Genomic DNA, 16,606 nt, shown 5'->3' with positions numbered 1-16,606 from the left:
TATGTTATATTTGCTTTCTAGAGTATGTGTTCTATATAATTGCCTAGTAGCATCTATGTCTATTCTATTGCGAGGTATATCCCCCCTAATTTTAAGGGGCATTATCCTCGACTCTGCCGTTTCTTATGCGGCCTCATTTTTAAGCCTCTTTAACTATTTTGGATCAGGTTCCGAGCATCAAAGGAAGTCGTTTCAACATAAACCAATCCTTCAACTGGTTTGGAGCCATATTTGAACTCCGTGGCAGCAGCGTATCCTCCTTGTCGAATATAGTCTTCAATCCTGGAGTAAGGCTTGCAAGCTCCCATAAGTCCATATCCACCCACCCATCCGCCATCTTCACCCTTGATCAAGCTGCACTTCTCCCAAATCCTTCGGAATCTCCACTTCATACTTCGCCCACCGATCCCACTCCCTAACCCTCCCAAAAGGACTTCTCAAAAACGCATCCAACTCGTGCAAAAACACACCAGCAAACTCCCTCCCTAGAAACTCCTCTACCAGATCCTCTGCCCTCCCACTCGCATCTTTAAGTCGTACGGTCTTCAATATCCCCACAATATATTCTACCAGCCACTCTCTATTCCCATCTGTCCAATCAAACACTTCTAATTCGCGACGGATGAAGGATTTCGCTTTCGATACTAAGGTTGGTGAGGAACGGACAATTGCGGGTGTATATGTTTTGAAGCGAGAGGAGGGATTAGAACCGATGTGTAAGCTTCTAAGGCGGTGTTTGTAGACGAAACGACGGCGAGGGATGTCGTCTGCTAGGCCGTCGAGTGAAGAAGAGGAAGAGGATGTATGGTTAAGTCGCCGTATTTCAACACGGCGATGTGAGTTTCGGGACACCGAAGGCTTTGAGGAATTCGATGTTTCCGAGGACTTGATCCTATACTATCAGAGAATGTTAGTACTTACTACAGAGAAACGATAATACCGAATCGACATACCTTCTGAAACCCAGTCCCCTTCGCATCAAAGTTGTATTTAACACTCTCTACCTCCTGCTTACACACCGGACAAGTACTCTGCGCTCCCTCCAACCATGTCACCAGACATGAAAAGTCGAAGCAGGCGTGCAGACAAGGTGTGGCAACAGCACGAGTCGCAGAAGTAACAGCTGCTAAGCATATACAGCAACTTTCAAGATTTCGTTTAACATCCGACGGTACGGATGGAATATTCGATTCTACATTTTCAGTAGACTTCAGTCGCCTTTCCGGTGGAATTTCATCTGCGGAGGAGGCAGTTGCTGCCATGGACGGGTGGAGCTTAGAAAGATGGGATTGGGTGACTCGGAGATGTTAAGCGGTTCTGGACAAAGCAGGCGGTTTATGGATGTCGCTTGCCAAGATTCGCTTAGTAACCCCCAGTTTCGCGGCGTGCGACGACATGCTGCATTCCGTAAAACTTCACAGCCGTTTTCGCCACACAAATGTGACGACCACAAGAAGAAGACCAGAGACAGTCCCTTTCGAGATGGCCTGGTCGCGGTTACCGTTTCGTATGCTCGAGGTATGTCCTGTTTACTAGATGACGCCTTCTCCGGTTCTTCCGCTAACTGTGATTTCATCTTATAGGCATACCTCGTGGCCCGTGTATGTATTAATATTCGGCTATGCATCGATAGTGGAATAAAGCGCTAAGACTTCATCTATATCTCTAGCTCCTCCAGTCTCCTTACTTCCACCGCCTTGTCCGCGGAATCCACGGCAGAGTACAGGAACTACGTGACCCAGCATACCGGGCTGCTGCAAGGGCAGCCAGGGAACAAGGGCAAAAGGAAGCCACGGGGTTGAGATTGTATATGCAACTTTTCCGTGAAGAATTCCGGAATTCGGAGTGGGGGAGGTTGTTTAGAAGAAGATAAGGTTTGTTGCATTGTCATGCATGTCAATCTGTGTAGGAATATGGCATATTGCATTGGGCTAATTTCGTAGTCAAAGGAGTCGTACTCGTATCAATCAAGTAGATAAAGCGCAAAGTAAAATCATTTACCCATTGGCCATATGCATGGCTGCGATGTGCTATTTTCGGGCACGGACTCGAGATATCGATACCCTCAAATCTAGGCATATGAGCCTCACAATTCCATATGCATTGTATCTAAGTATATCGTATACATGTACGATAAATAGCTTCGGAGGAATCTTTCGCAAAGTTGAATTTTGGGCAAAGTGTAGACTAGAGGTCTGCTCAGGTATTTAGGCACTTACCCCATCAATGAGGACCTACTTGGTAACGAGAAGATATATTATTGAGACGAAGAAGGTAAGTACAAGATATATGATGCAATGAACAGCATGTCTCTCAAAACCACCGAGCCCTCTGTGTCCCCACCAAAGGCAAACGGACACCAGGTCAAGGCGTATAAATATTGAGACTCACAGGACGCCTTATGATGGTTGAAAACCATCACAAGAAAAAACCCACGATTTTTCATATTCGGACGGAATGAGAGCCAAATGACGTAGAAAGAAATTGCCAAAAGAAGCCCAATTTAATGTCCGGATTCACACAGTAAATACTCAGAAGATCATTTCCCGAAGGTCGAAGAAAGAATGGAAAACTCCGCTCGCATTTGTTATTTTTCGCCAATCCTTCTCCGGGTCTATTAGAATGCCCTATATCTAATTAAAGGTCGTAAAGTAAAAAGAAAAACGTAAGAAATCCAAAACTCATTAGTACAGTGCCCGTCAAACCAGGGGAAAAAAAAGGTCCAAGGCCGCATAAGTTACGTATGTCATTCCGCTAGAAAAACTTTCATAAAACGTCAGACGTTGAAATAGAGAGAAAAAGAAGGAGAAGAAAAGGCTGGTAAAAAAGTGTGAAAACTCCAGGATAATCAAGCGCCCTTGATAAGTAGCGGTGCGATGTTCCTCGCGATGTTGATACCGAACAAGCTGACAACCCAGACAATCGCAAATGCGACTATCGGGAAGAGGATGACTTCGGTATGGCTGAGGAATGGAAGAGCTATATCTCAAGTTAGAAGATAATCCTGTAGTCAAGAAGGATTGAACTCACCGTTGTATCCAAGGAACGTGACCACGCAGTAGAAAGAAAACGCTACAAGGTATAGGGTATTTCCAATAAAGAGCGATATCCTAGAAGTTCGAGTTAGCGAGATTCGAAAAAATTTCTCCAACCTTGGCTACCTACCACCAATTCTTTGACAATAGTGGCATCAAAAAGAACTGTACAATATACAGGAAGAAGAAAGCCACGAAAAACGCCCGCACAGCAACATCAAAACAATACGCCCATTCTAATTCGCCGTCAGCCGATGGTGTCGCACCAAATCTTCCGGTTCTTCCTTTCCGTAAAAATCTTCCCGCGAGGTACCACCCGGCTGTCGCGACGAGAAGGGCTCCGCTAAGGAAATGGACGAATGTCAGGACGAGGGCCAGCCTCGCTATTGAGAGGAAGGAGGGGGTGTAGGCTAATCCCCAAGCTATCGATGTGAGTAGAAGAAAGAAGGAAAGTAAGGCGACGAAGGAAGGGTCGTCTCGGCCCCAGTGGCCTTTTGTTTCTGTATTTGGGAGCTCGTTAGTTTCTCCTTATCCATCTGTTGGTAATTGTTGGGAATGCCGGTGAACTGTACGCTTATTATGGTACATTGACCTGAACACCTTCTTCGGTGATATCAGAAGGCAAGTCATCTCCCATATCGCCATTTCAAAGTCCATCTGAGGAATCTTCCATAACCTGAATAGTAGCCGTAATTAGCCAATGAACATTCGTCCGATTTTATCCTCCGAAAGAAATAAAGAGGGAAGAAGAAAAACTTGCCGTTTGATAAATACGGGCAGTCTGAAGCCATCGGACCTTCCACCAATAGGACCAAATGTTCGCGAGGCGCCTCCTACGCCGGGCATGGTGTGTAAATGACCGGTTGGTACGAATGCCGGCGAGGGTAAAGGGGATTGAGAGTGTAGATTTGACAAGCTAGAAGCCGGCCTGCTGGTGGGCAGGATGGGAGAGGTACGCCCTCCTAGGGAGAGAAATGACGAAGCCATGGTAGTATGGCGTGAGAGTTGGATGTTGGGATGATGTTTTGAGGTAGTTTCGTGAGCAGTCTTGTCGTGTCGTGAGAGCGGTTGGTAATTCTGACTGACGGTTGTTGTTATTGGATGATGTTGTTTTAGAAAAGCTGGGCAGGATAATGATGATGATTGGACCGGATTGATATTTCGGATATCCTTGAAGGTATAGATTGATGGTAGAAGTCTTCTAGAAGGACCGTAGACGTCGATGGGGGGGTTCCGGGCCTAATATATGATGCCGTCGAGAGGTTTTTCTTTCATTCCTTGTTGGTTAGTGGTGATACTGTGGCGAGGCAGCAGGCAGGTTGGTGATGCAAAACAGCCCCTGCTTACGTCTGCTTGGGCGGAAACTGCTGCTTGGCTGGAAGCATTGCCCCCAACGTTCGCCCAACACAGTCTGCCTACCCGATTCATTCGTTCATTCAGTCGAGTCCCGACCTGCAACATCAACATTATGGACCAGCGTCAACATCAAGATATCGCTCTGGGGATACTATAGCTTCACTAACTGCCTCGTTAAAATATAGTAAGTACCACTAGATTACCTGTGCATTAAGCGAGCAATTGCTTTGTTTCTAAGAATACCAATTCAATTGTCAGAGATTTGGTCTGAATCAGGGCACGGTCGAGGGCGGCCCGTGCTCAATTCCAACATGCATCGATGTCTACCAAATTAATCTAACTTGCTGCACGTGCACACATGGACATTTGATTGACATCTTTTCTGCTAGATTGAATTTTACCCGTTCAAAGAATTTCATCTTGCAGAAACTTAACTGTTCCAAGACATGTCTGGACCTGGACAATCCGAAGCCAAGCAAACCCGGACCCGGGTAAGCCGGCTTGCTGATATATCTCAATTCTATATCCCATTCGTTCACGATTATTAAAATGAACACAGGCTACCCTAAAGTGGAGTCCGCCATGTTTATGCAATTCTTCTCTTGGCGGGGAAGCTAGAGAAAGAGACTTAATATTGTTTTTTCTCCTAATTGTTGCCTCAGAACCCTAAATTTTGGGTTCTTTCGAATCGAAAAAGGGCTGCTTGATGACCTCGATAGCTCGCCACCACCCGAGTATCGAACGAGAAAAAAGCTGGGCTGGTTTCAAGGGACGCCTTTAACCAAATCCATTCAAATCTAATCCAAGGCACCGGGATTGGGTCCAAGAGTACCCTGAGACCACATGGCAAGCTACGTTCCATGATACCTACGCTGTTACGTTGAAAGCGCTCGAGTAATGAAAATTCTATTAGATGAAGTGGAGCCATGGGTGGCCTATATTGTATTACCTATAGAGTGCGCTCCTGTTTTATATCGATCGCCACTCCAACGGCCGAATGCAAGATCCGGATTGTTCCTCCACGTGGGTTTCTATTTCTATATCAACTGTTCATTCCTCATTTCCGCAATCGTACTTGGCCCTGCGCTCCAAATGCATACAATACGAATTTTGATATAGCCTTTCACATTTTTCTTTGAAGAAAAGAACATTGTTTTTATAATTTCATACTTTATTTCTATCTGATATTCCGGCGCATTTATTACTATCGGCTTTAGCTTTACTTCTGCGCCTACGTCACCATCTATCACAAATAACTGCGCCATTAACTGTGGATCAATTGTTTAAATCCCCAGACTGCCTTACCTCCATACTGTTGCCGTACATTGTCGACGCTATTACTACTAATTATCAGTTTCCTGAGAAGTTCCTTTGTTGGAATCTGCTTAGTCCTACGCCAGCATACACAAACTTACCTACACCTTGCTATTGCGACTGATCCTGCTGTATTCGACACTGCCTTTGATCGTTTCAGAATCCCAAATCCTCAAGCTTAAACCTTTGAAAACCACAAATTTTGTTCTAGAAGAAAAGACTGGCCAATTGATCCTGCCTTTCACCTATCGATTGCTCACTTTTTCCCTACCACTTTTTCCCTACCACTTTTTCCAATTTTTTCCCCAAGATATTCTGTATGAAGAAACATTCAGCATCAACGCCGAAGCTCAAAACCGCGTGGACTTGGATACCCATAAAACCCTCCGCTCCGCTGCCGCAGCAACACCTCCAATCCCACAACCAACCTCAAACCCTGTTCGCCCTTCAAATATCTCCCAAACTGCCTCATCCCCGAACAAGGGTCAAGGTCCTCGGCCTGACCTCATCCGTCAAACGAGTCGCCCATATGGTGTTCAAACGAGACCACAGCACCGTCGCCGCCAACGGCGATTCGCCCACTCTTCTCGCCGAGGACTCGGATCCGAAGAAGCTGCGAGCTTCGTCGCCGCCGACGGTTCAGATACCTGGTTCGCCGGCTGGATCGTCGTCGCCGAAATCCAATGAGGATGGTGGCGGTAGTGCTAGTGGGGCAGCGGCAACAGCAGCTTCAGCTCTGCCAGATTTCTTGCTGCAAGATCCAATCAGTACGTCCCACCGAATACCGCCTGGACACACCTCATTCATGAATTATAGCTATCTAGGTACTAACCAATGTAACATCTAGGCTTGACCGAGAAATTCAAAGCCCTAGACACGAAACAGCGAGAACGGCTCGGTGACAGCAAAAATGAAGAGTCCGACTTCTATATCAACGAGGATGCCCAGGTCATCTCTAGGAATAGATATGCGAACATCCACGTTTGGAATTCTACCAGAGTAAAGCTAGGCATTGACGCCGCTGATAACGATTACATCAATGCCTCGCACATCGCCGTGGAAAGTGAGCAGACCGGTCCTAAACAGTATATCGCAACACAGGTATTACCTCCATTTCCCTATATCCCACCCTACCAACTCGCGCGCTACAATGACTAAACTGATATATCTAGGGACCAAAACAAGAACAAGCTCGGCACTTCTGGCTCATGGCCCTTGAACAAACCGCTGGACCAGGAGTGATCGTAATGCTTACCAAGACCGTCGAAATGAACCGAGAAAAATGCTACCCATACTTCCCACAGGACATGGAAGACAGTTATCGCCGTTTCGACCGCCCAGAACCTGGCACCGTCGACCCATTCAACTTTGAATTGAATTTATTAGAGTATAAATATGACGAGGAAGCTAGAACAGAGATTCGAAAGATTGAAATCAAGGTTTTGGAGGGAACCCACACGGCTGCTCCTGATGCGACAGGATATGCGAAGGAACTCAGACCGGGTGACACAAAAATCGTTTGGCATCTACTGTTCAAGGGATGGCCGGACTGGAATGTTCCTGAGGGAGAGGACTCCGACGCTTTGCTCAAGCTCATCGAGTTGGCGAGCGAGAAGAATGAAGTCCCAGAGTCACCGCTCATCGTCCATTGTTCAGCTGGTGTCGGACGCTCAGGCACCTTTATCGCACTAGACCACATCCTCCCCGAAATAAACCATGGGACCTACGATTCAGTTGAAGGAGAAACAGACCCAATCTTCGACCTGGTCGATAAACTAAGAGTACAGAGGATGCATATGGTACAATCGGAATCGCAGTTTGGGTATCTATACAGGATTGTCAGGGAGAAAATGGAAGAAAAGCTTGGGGTCCCCCTCGAAAACAGGTTCCTGTGCCTTCCAACGGCACCATCATCGAGCAGCCGAGTTAGGACCCCAAGTTTGCGAACCATCTCAAGAAAGCCTTCGCTCGAACCAAATTTGGCGAAATAGAGTATTGCTAAGCGAAGGGCAAGCAAAGCTTTCAGAAAGGTGAGGGACATGCATTTGGCTATGATTGAAGAAGGTGGTCAGCATAAGGAGAACGGGGCGACGGGTTTGGGTAAATTTCTTAGAAAGAGCGGAGACAAAGATGCCCCTTACAAGGACGATACGGATAATACTCAGAAGGGGGAGAAGGTCGAGAACGGGTCGTTTCTTACTGGCTACTACTCTAGGCTATACGATACGGGCATGACTCAATCCTCCCCGAAGGGGAAAACAGATCTTACTACTGCTCAAGAGGAGGACGAATTGGCCATGAAAATGTGGATTATGGATTTCAGGGAGAAAAACTCAAGAGCCTCAACTGACACTGACGAATAAAAAGGGAGTATTATGAGCGCTGCTTCTTTTATTTCTCTTTCTTATCTTCCCTTTTTACTTTTTATACTCGAGTGTTTATTGCTGGTGCCGGCTTTTTACCTGTTTTCCTTAACACTAGTTATGTGCACGAATATTTTCTGGCGTGGCTGAATAAACCCCGTTTTTCATCCATTGACTTCTCCGTTTAAAAAAAAAAACTTCTTTTATCAATTCATCGGGCGGGAGTATTATCTTTTTTGATTGATTTTTTTATTTATTTTTTTTATTTATTTTTTATTTTTTATTTTAAGCTTAGCCGTTTTCCTTCGTACTGTTAATAAGCACTGTTATGCATTTGTTACGACTATACCTTATACTGGCTTGGGGCCGGCGCCTAAAATGCTTGGTTACTTTTATATTTCTCCTTTACGTTGTTCTCTTTATTCAGGACCAGGTCATTTTTGTTTTGGTGATTTAAAATGATCTGAAATACCATCGCTATCTATAACACAGCGCAGCGCAGTTTAAGGCTCTAAAACATCTCTACAGGTAGTATACACGTAAACAGTGTCGAAATAAACGTATTCGTGTAGGCTAAGCGCGGCAAACATATATATAGTAAACCTCATATCAATAGATCATGTAACCCCGCTAACTCCAAGCCCTACAAATGAAAAGAGGAGAAAGAGTGGCCAGCGCTATATAAGGGAAGGAGAAAAGGAGGGAAGACGTGAGGAGGGGAAATATAAAGGGCATTGACGAGAGAGGTATATTGTCATTCTCGGAAATCTGTATTCGTCTTAAGCTTCCGCCTCTGGAAGCTTCCTCAGGATGTACGATAGCATTATAGACGTCGATCCTAGAACATGCTCGGGTTTGGCGACAGTGACGTTGGTGTCGTTGAAATGAAACCACTGTTGCAGTAACTTTGTTAAATCGGTTTCTCATACATATAACGCCCTAATGGGGAAATGGGCACTTACGGATCCCTCACGGTCCCGGGCGTAGCAGACGTAGTGTCCTCCTTTATCACTTCCGTGGTGGACGGTGGTGAAGAACAAGTCGTACCAAATGCTTGGAGCATCTTCAAGCTTGACTTTTCCGGATCGAACTGGTGTTGCAAACTCCTTCAAATCAAGCGCTAGTGGGAATTCAACATGCTCGGGATTAGAATTCTCGGCCATTTTCATCCACTATAGATTTCGAGAGTCGGTGAATTAGTTCGCACCCAAAGATCCGAGTCATGACAAAGGAAATGGAGCTTACGGGAAAGTAACACGTCACCACCATAGGGTAACCCTTAAACGAGTGGAAATGAGTAGTGTTCCCTTCTCCACTGGTCTTGCAATTTTTGCAAGTATAGGGAACATTGGCCTGTTTTTTGTAATATTCGTCAAGGAATACCTTGAGGCTTGGGGACGGGTTCTCAGCCTTGGTTTCGGTCTTTCTTCGTTTTCCAGCAGGTGTATCGCGCCAATTATCTCCCAGCTTGTTAAATAGCAAAAGCGGACCGCTCAAAGGGCCCTCGAGAGTGTTCTTCGCCTTGCAGCTTTTACAAAAGCGATGATCAGTTACCCTCCAGTGAAAGACTTGATGCAATATGCATTTGCACTCTCCCGTTGCGGGGTCCTTCTGGTTAAAATCCTCGCACAGCTTATTAAGTAGTGAACCGAGGAAATCGCTTGGATCTTGCTGTTCAGTCGCCTTAAAGGACTATTGGTGATCGTTAGATTAGTTATTCTAAATATGATTTCGGATGGGGACTTACTGGTAGCCGTTTGGAAGTGGCAATAATGAATTCCATGGCGGCAAAAGGCGAAAGGTTGTCCTCACTGTAAAATGCATCGAAAATCTTGCCTAGCTCACATACTAGGCAGTACTCGATTTGACATGTTTGGTATTCGTGAGGACGTGTCATAAAGAAGTTCCGCAAGAGTGGGTTTTCGAGAAGACTGAGTAGGGAAACACTTATCCAACAAGTGTTCCCAAAGTTCACCATGCCTCTGAGACCGGTGGATTTGCATGGTTGAGGATTCGAATTGTTTTCAATGTATCTGGCCTCATCCGCAGTGGGACGCTTGCGTTTTCGGAAACCTACAAGTTGACGATATATTAGTAGGATGTTAACTAGGAGAGATTTATAAGTGACCTACTCGTCGCTGCAATGACTTTCTCATGTGCACATCTGACACGCTCTAGGTCGGAATCGTATATAAAATCACGGCAACTATGACACCAGAGATATCCGTTACGGTAATTCAAGCCTAGAAAGCTGTTGTTAGACTAAATTGAATATAGATGATATTGATCGTGATGTTTGACATACTAAACTCATGTTCCTCGCCCTTTGCGTGTTGGTCTGCACAGTCCCAGCAGTTGAGTTCCGAACATTCTATGCAGAGATATAGTGAGGCCGGAACATCATGACATGTGCTGCACGCTTTGCACTCCTTTCTATAATCGATCAACTGATCGAGTTTCTTGTTATAACGATCCTTGGTATCCTCGACTCCCCATCCAGGTTTCTTATAGAATGCAAATAAATGTTCTTTATGTCTCATAACATTAGCAACGGTCGATTTGTCAGTGAAACCTGTCAATGAAATACGTACCACAACCAACTGCCTTATTCTTTGGTACTGTCAGATTTAAAGGCGGTCCGAAGGTTTGGGTTTTCGGCTTCTCGGGTTTGACGGAGGAGGATTTCGGTGGGTTTTGCAGAGGTTCTGAAGATGACGACGATGCAGGCTTGCTAGAAGCCGGTTTCTTGTCCCCACTCATGACAAAGAACGGATGGTGGGGTTATTGAGAGAGAACTGAGCCGGGGAAAACGTCGGGATGTTATATATATACAGTCGTGACTATAGAGCGTTAAAAGGTGACAGAGATGACGGCCGTTGCTGTTGAGGGAGGATAGAATGGAAGTGGCGACCAGGGCAGACAGAATGTTCAACGTCGCCTGGCTAACGACTGGTATCGCGGAAGCTCGAGTTTTTATCACGAAATGCAGAGTCGTCCCCGACAGGCGACAGTATTGTATTGTTCTAGATAGCCTGAGTTGAGAATGTGAATGTTCGGTTGTGAAGTTCTGCGATTTGTAATCCGCCAATGCAATGTTGTCGCTGATGTCTGGGGAAGGCAGTTGCAGTTAGACGTAGTTCGTCGCGGCTGCTGATGTGTTGGGGGTCGGACGCGCGTGGGTCGGGTGACTAGGTCGTCCAGTTTAAACGGTGGAAGAGCCCTCTTATCTCGATATATATATACATCCAACCTCTAACCTACGACTGGAACAGCAAAGCAACGACGACAGCTCGAACGACAGCTGGAATTGTGGGATGTTGACAGAAGATTGGTGAGCGCGACATGACAGGGCTGCCTCCACGGGCTGCACGTGCTTGCATGGTTCAGCGCCTTGGCCTGCTCGTTACGACGGTGGGTTAATTAACCCGGGTTCCCAATCCGCGATCGATCTAGCTAAGCACTACTACTCTGTGGCTAGCTAGTGTTGGAATTGAACCAATGGAAGCCGGGTATGTTCGAACACTGGTATCAATATCGATATATATTGAATTTTGTGACATAACATCTATGATATCTTGTCAGAAGTTCAAAATATGCAATTAAAAGTTTATGACTAGCTAGTACGTATACTAGCACACTAAAATATAAATAACTAATACTTCTGGTGCTGCTGACTAGGGGGGCGCGGATGGTACAGTCTCTATCAAAAAAATTTTTTCCCCTACTTGCTTAGACGTCCTCGGTCGGGTCATCCTGTGGCCGGGGCCGTTTCCTATCCTTAGGCTCATATTCGCCTCCTGCCTTTGCCCACATTTCTTCTCTGATCCCATTCCAGATCACGTCGTGGCCACCCCTTTTTCGGGGATACGCCCATGCCTTCATCTGAACCGCAGGGTCGATTTCCCCCTGACCAATCAACATTGCAAGAAGGCCCGCCACAAGCGGTGTCGCTATATAAAAATTAACGGATAATCTCCATAGAAAGTTGTTGATGTGTGGAAGTGCTAGTGGCTTACCGTTTGATGTCCCGCCTTCTTGAAGCTGAATCCCATCGAGTAGGTGTGGCCGTTTCGGATCGATTGGGGGAAGAGGTATGGCCAGTTCCTCGGCCGGGGCATAGAAGTCGACATTCGGATCCTCCTGAAACAACCTGCCCCCATTGCGGTCAACGCCGCCGACAACAAAACATTGCTTGAGTGCACCGGGTTTTTCAGCGCGTTCATTTAATATTAGGGATGTAGGGTAGGCTATAATCGGTGTTCCCGGGTCCTCATTCCCTGCTGGGACTACTAAATACACCTTGGGATTGATATGTTCGAAGTGCTCCAGGATATCTCGATAGAGCCCTATGACCGCGTCCCACCATTCCTTGTTATCCTCTTCGTCGACATGTAGGTCGAATAAACTGGATATAGAAATGACGGCTCCTTTGATACTACGGTCGGTATCTTCATCAATAGATCTCTTAATATCATCGTAGACTTTAATGAGAGTATCCAAGAGACCTAGTTCTGTAGATACGCTGTTTCGACCAGTTTGAATTTTAACGATAAATAAATCCGCGAAAGGGGCAAGTCCGTAACCCGACCCAACAACTTTACCTGCTGCCGCAGTTCCGTGGTATCCCCACAGATATCCATTGGCGAGGCTTCCGGGTATATTTCCTATGAAATTAGGGAGGTCGTCGTCATTCTTCTCGTCGTTGGGGAGAGGGCCCGAGTAGATCCAGGAGGCCGAGCCCCTTTCGAGCAGCTTGTCTCTCTGATAGTCAAATGCCTTCAAGTTCGGAGCCGTTTCCACATAGACATGTACGCTAGTATTAGCTTACCATATCATTCGAATGCATGCAACTGACAGGCTTCCGTACCAGGTCGGTGATTATTAGTACAATTGGGGGGTCAACTCAGCATACCTGATGGGAAGGGTCACAGCCAGAGTCTATCACATATACTCTCACGCCTACTCCCGCGTTTGCAGGCTCGAACCGGTAGCCGCGCATGTCCTGTAAACTTACTTTCGGTGGCTGAGATACCGTCAACATTTCGTGGAAACTCGTTTTAAACCCGAGCAACCGTGGCTCCGGACTGTCAACCATTTCGTCATCACTAGCGTCATTGGGCGCTCTGCCTTTTAAAAGACCTTCTCTGTTAGGCGCGTCGAACGAGCGCCTTTTCGTCCTTCTTCGATATGGGAGTCCGGATAGAGGTATCTCTCGGGGTGGCCCATCTGTGCTCGTGCCTGCCAATGGAGGGCCAGCCCAATGATCCTGGATATTTATATCGCCATAGATCGAAATCTAGGAGGCTTCTATCAGCTCATACCCTAAATATCTCGACGTGTACGTGCGCGCATGCAAGTAGTCAGATTTAGAGATATCTAGATACCAATTTGGGAAAAGAATTCACAAGCTTTTCTTTCAATTCCTCATCCTCTGGCGAACCATGTATCCCATCCACAATAAATGCCCACGTCCCTAAGTACTCGCTTTTATACTCGTAAACTCCAAGATTCCTAGGAGGGATAGCGGCCTGGAGAGCTTCTTCACGGAATCTCCTGAGCTCCTTCTCGTTTTTTCTTTGATCCCTTTTAACAATGTAGCTCCAGAAACAGCGTACATGTTCATTTGTGCCAATTTTAAATTGATTTCGCGGAACTTTTACGTCTGAGAGAACTTGGCAGGGAAAGCTCACGAGGAGGTATAAAGGAGCTAATAGAAACAAAATGGTCGTATTTAGTAGATTTTTCATGGTTTTGGCTGCATCGACGGTGGATCCTTTGATTTCTATCCCGATCCTTGACTATTAAGTCGAATCGATATATATTAAAACTGGGATATGTATGATCGAGCGTCTAAATTATGAACCGGGCAGACTTGGAATGCCTTAACTGTAAAGTAGCTTATAACTACTTATATAAACTATTCATGTAATTGTGTTATAAGGGTGCACACCCCTCGTTTTTCCTGTAGTGCTTAGCCATGGCCATATGGGTACATATGGGGTGTCGAGTTCTTAAATACTTAGGCATCTAGTATATATAAGGCAGCCATCTATACACTCGTTGGCCGTAGCCTTGTCCCCAGCCGCCGGTTGGCCACAAGTGTCGTTGTTTTGACCTTTCAGCCGTAGAATTTCTAACTTTACTGTATCAGCGGGAAGGAATAACTTGGTAGTAGAAACGTAGGCGGAAAATACCAAGCCCATAACTACTAAGAGGGTATAGCTACGGGGCCATTTAAGTTATCCCAAAGGCTGAGTTAAAATTAAAAGGCTGAGTTAAAAATACAACAGGGGGGTTGTGTTGGTTAGTTCCAACACAAGTGAATCAAGAGCCAAGGGTTTGTTGGTTTGGGAAATTGCTTAGCCTGATCAAGACGACAACCAAAAAAAAACAACCAAAAAAAATTGCAAAAAAGTACAAAATAAAATGGCGGCGTCCAGGATTGAACCGGTGACAATCGCGCAAAGGTGTTTACCAAAGATTGAAGCTAGTGGAGATCTTTTCTTGCCCATGGGACGTTATGGTAAAAGGCAATAATGTCATGTTTTTAGGCAAAGAAACTCCCAATTGGCTTCTAGCCAAACACTAAATATATACCCCATAGGTAATTCTTTTGCGTATAATTGTGAAGCCTTCAACACTTCCCGACGACTTCGGCTCTTCGGTCTTGACGTCGACATCTTCCTTCCCGGCACTCCCACCTGCACCAGGATATTAGTGGCGGCATGGCTTTCGCCTCCCGCCCTGCGCGAAGGACGCGATCCTGCATCCTCAGCATTCTCCAAGAGTCCTGTACTCCCTCACGACCTCCTCACTCCCGTCTCGTGATACCGACCCGCTCTGTCCATGTTAAGGCGACACCATCGATAACTTCTCTCACACCACCAATTGACCTCACTCAAGAAACTCGGACTATCCCGAAACTTAGTGGCAAGGGGCCTTTCCCTCAGAGTTTGTCTTTACTTCCATATCTCGAATTTGAGTTTGCAAAACTGGAAGCGCTGACAATTTGATAGCCGTCGAGTTCGAAGTCCTTGGAGCACCTCATTCCCTTCTATCCGTTTCATTACCATCAGATGCGATTCTCTATACCAGAAGAGGAACATTACTAGGTGCCACTGCAAAAGGCGATATCAATAAGGTGGGTCTATATAATTCTGTATTTGGATCTTGTCTTATAACTAATTTGGTAAACTAGGCTGTGTCGACTCTTGCCATGCTTAAGCCGATTCGAAGAGCGATGCTAGGAATACCCTTCCTTTATCAAAATGTACCTTGGAAAAATTAAAGTTCTCAGTTCAATGTGAATGGGAAGACTGATGTTTGTTAGATATCATCAACAACTCCTTTGACATGTCTCGTCGGCACAAACTCTCCAAATACGACCTTCGCTGTGATCGAGCTCGATGGGGCAATCGATTGGATGGTTACGCAAAGAAATGCATTGCTTGCATGGACCGGCCACTCCATTCAGACTACACCTATCATCAACCGGACAATGGTGATTCTTTCTTTCCATGATAACTGATCGTTTAGTGATATGACCCGCTAACCGTCCAAGAGTCCTGCACAATGGAGTAATTCACGAATATCCGGCCGAGGTCTGGCTGCGCTGGTCGGTAAAGGGCAAGTCTACCAAATCATTCTTGGAGACGGTGAAGAGATGATTATACACCCAACGTATGTAATCGCTTGGTGCTCGATGGTAGACATATTTGCTAATACTGGTTCTATATGGTCTTGAAGTCACTTGTTGGCTTACTCGATTGGCACTGACCGGCCCCGCCCATATCGACTTGCTCAAACGACCTTGAGGTTCCAGCTACCTAAATTGAGTATCTTACGAGGGCTCTTCCCAAAGTCTGAGCTCGTTTCTACAATGATGAAGACCGATACGTACCAGGTCATATCCAAAATCTTTTATAACACCAAAACCTGGGTACGACGTGTTCTATGGGGCGATAGGGTAAGTTGATTCTATACCTAAGACCTTTCCTTTTCCCAAATGTTCTTCTGGAACCCGAGGACTGGGGGATCTGCCCTAGTACGGCAGTCTTTTTTTAGAACATGCTAATTCGTTATCGCTATCAGTTGTTCTTGCAATTCAAAGGCCCCAGCACGATCCTCGTCCAATCGCGAACATCACGATTGACAGACGTGTTCACCAAGGACGAAATTAATGACACGGCGTCAGTCGAACCTGGCGCTCTTGATAGATTTCATCCACCGGACCAACCAGAGCATTCGTCTGGCCTTTCATCGCCCGGGCGTGAGGAAACTCTCACGGTGAAGATGGCCACCGTAGCTAAAACTGGTAAGGTAACATTCGAGGATTCTTCACCGGAGGCATTTATTAGATAATTGTTGTCGTAAGTGTGAGACTCGTGGGAAGGTCATGATTAGCATGTCGTTGCGCGCATGGGATATTTATGGCGTGCAGATGGGCACCCGAAAGTGATCTGTCAACGAAATGCAAATTAATCGGGCGATAGATCATACAAAAGTACACTTCACGATAGATGGTCGTAAATCATGTTA

At 45.9% G+C, this 16,606-nt stretch overlaps 6 protein-coding genes across 6 annotated transcripts; 2 read left to right on the top strand and 4 right to left on the bottom strand.

Annotated features, from left to right (window-relative positions):
• Positions 1-149: 149 nt before the first annotated feature.
• DFL_008752 (uncharacterized protein) lies at positions 150-1,262 on the bottom strand (the record flags this gene model as incomplete). Its single annotated transcript, XM_067638530.1, has 3 exons — positions 150-415; positions 471-897; positions 954-1,262. The coding sequence occupies 3 exons, from the start codon at positions 1,260-1,262 to the stop codon at positions 150-152; spliced, it is 1,002 nt and encodes a 333-aa protein (XP_067486409.1).
• A 1,586-nt stretch (positions 1,263-2,848) lies between these two features.
• Positions 2,849-3,881, bottom strand: DFL_008751 (uncharacterized protein; the record flags this gene model as incomplete). Its single annotated transcript, XM_067638529.1, has 5 exons — positions 2,849-2,979; positions 3,031-3,110; positions 3,166-3,535; positions 3,608-3,711; positions 3,796-3,881. 5 exons carry the CDS (start codon positions 3,879-3,881, stop codon positions 2,849-2,851), a joined length of 771 nt encoding a protein of 256 aa, XP_067486408.1.
• Positions 3,882-6,024: 2,143 nt separating this feature from the next.
• Positions 6,025-8,068, top strand: DFL_008750 (uncharacterized protein; the record flags this gene model as incomplete). Its single annotated transcript, XM_067638528.1, has 4 exons — positions 6,025-6,472; positions 6,553-6,806; positions 6,878-7,630; positions 7,697-8,068. The coding sequence occupies 4 exons, from the start codon at positions 6,025-6,027 to the stop codon at positions 8,066-8,068; spliced, it is 1,827 nt and encodes a 608-aa protein (XP_067486407.1).
• A 779-nt stretch (positions 8,069-8,847) lies between these two features.
• Positions 8,848-10,828, bottom strand: DFL_008749 (uncharacterized protein; the record flags this gene model as incomplete). Its single annotated transcript, XM_067638526.1, has 7 exons — positions 8,848-8,961; positions 9,031-9,240; positions 9,314-9,760; positions 9,816-10,141; positions 10,201-10,311; positions 10,374-10,595; positions 10,660-10,828. 7 exons carry the CDS (start codon positions 10,826-10,828, stop codon positions 8,848-8,850), a joined length of 1,599 nt encoding a protein of 532 aa, XP_067486406.1.
• Positions 10,829-11,797: 969 nt separating this feature from the next.
• DFL_008748 (uncharacterized protein) lies at positions 11,798-13,163 on the bottom strand (the record flags this gene model as incomplete). The annotated part of the gene is made up of 3 exons (XM_067638525.1): positions 11,798-12,018; positions 12,085-12,844; positions 13,083-13,163. 3 exons carry the CDS (start codon positions 13,161-13,163, stop codon positions 11,798-11,800), a joined length of 1,062 nt encoding a protein of 353 aa, XP_067486405.1.
• A 1,630-nt stretch (positions 13,164-14,793) lies between these two features.
• DFL_008747 (uncharacterized protein) lies at positions 14,794-16,429 on the top strand (the record flags this gene model as incomplete). The annotated part of the gene is made up of 7 exons (XM_067638524.1): positions 14,794-15,019; positions 15,085-15,209; positions 15,267-15,338; positions 15,399-15,569; positions 15,630-15,748; positions 15,815-16,034; positions 16,160-16,429. The coding sequence occupies 7 exons, from the start codon at positions 14,794-14,796 to the stop codon at positions 16,427-16,429; spliced, it is 1,203 nt and encodes a 400-aa protein (XP_067486404.1).
• Between the last annotated feature and the right edge of the window lie 177 nt (positions 16,430-16,606).

This window comes from Arthrobotrys flagrans (assembly GCF_004000055.1).
Source record: "Arthrobotrys flagrans strain CBS H-5679 chromosome Unknown unitig_1, whole genome shotgun sequence".
Classification (NCBI taxonomy): domain Eukaryota; kingdom Fungi; phylum Ascomycota; class Orbiliomycetes; order Orbiliales; family Orbiliaceae; genus Arthrobotrys; species Arthrobotrys flagrans.
The sequence above is the reverse complement of the archived record's forward strand: the minus strand, read 5'-3'. Positions and strand labels throughout refer to the sequence as shown.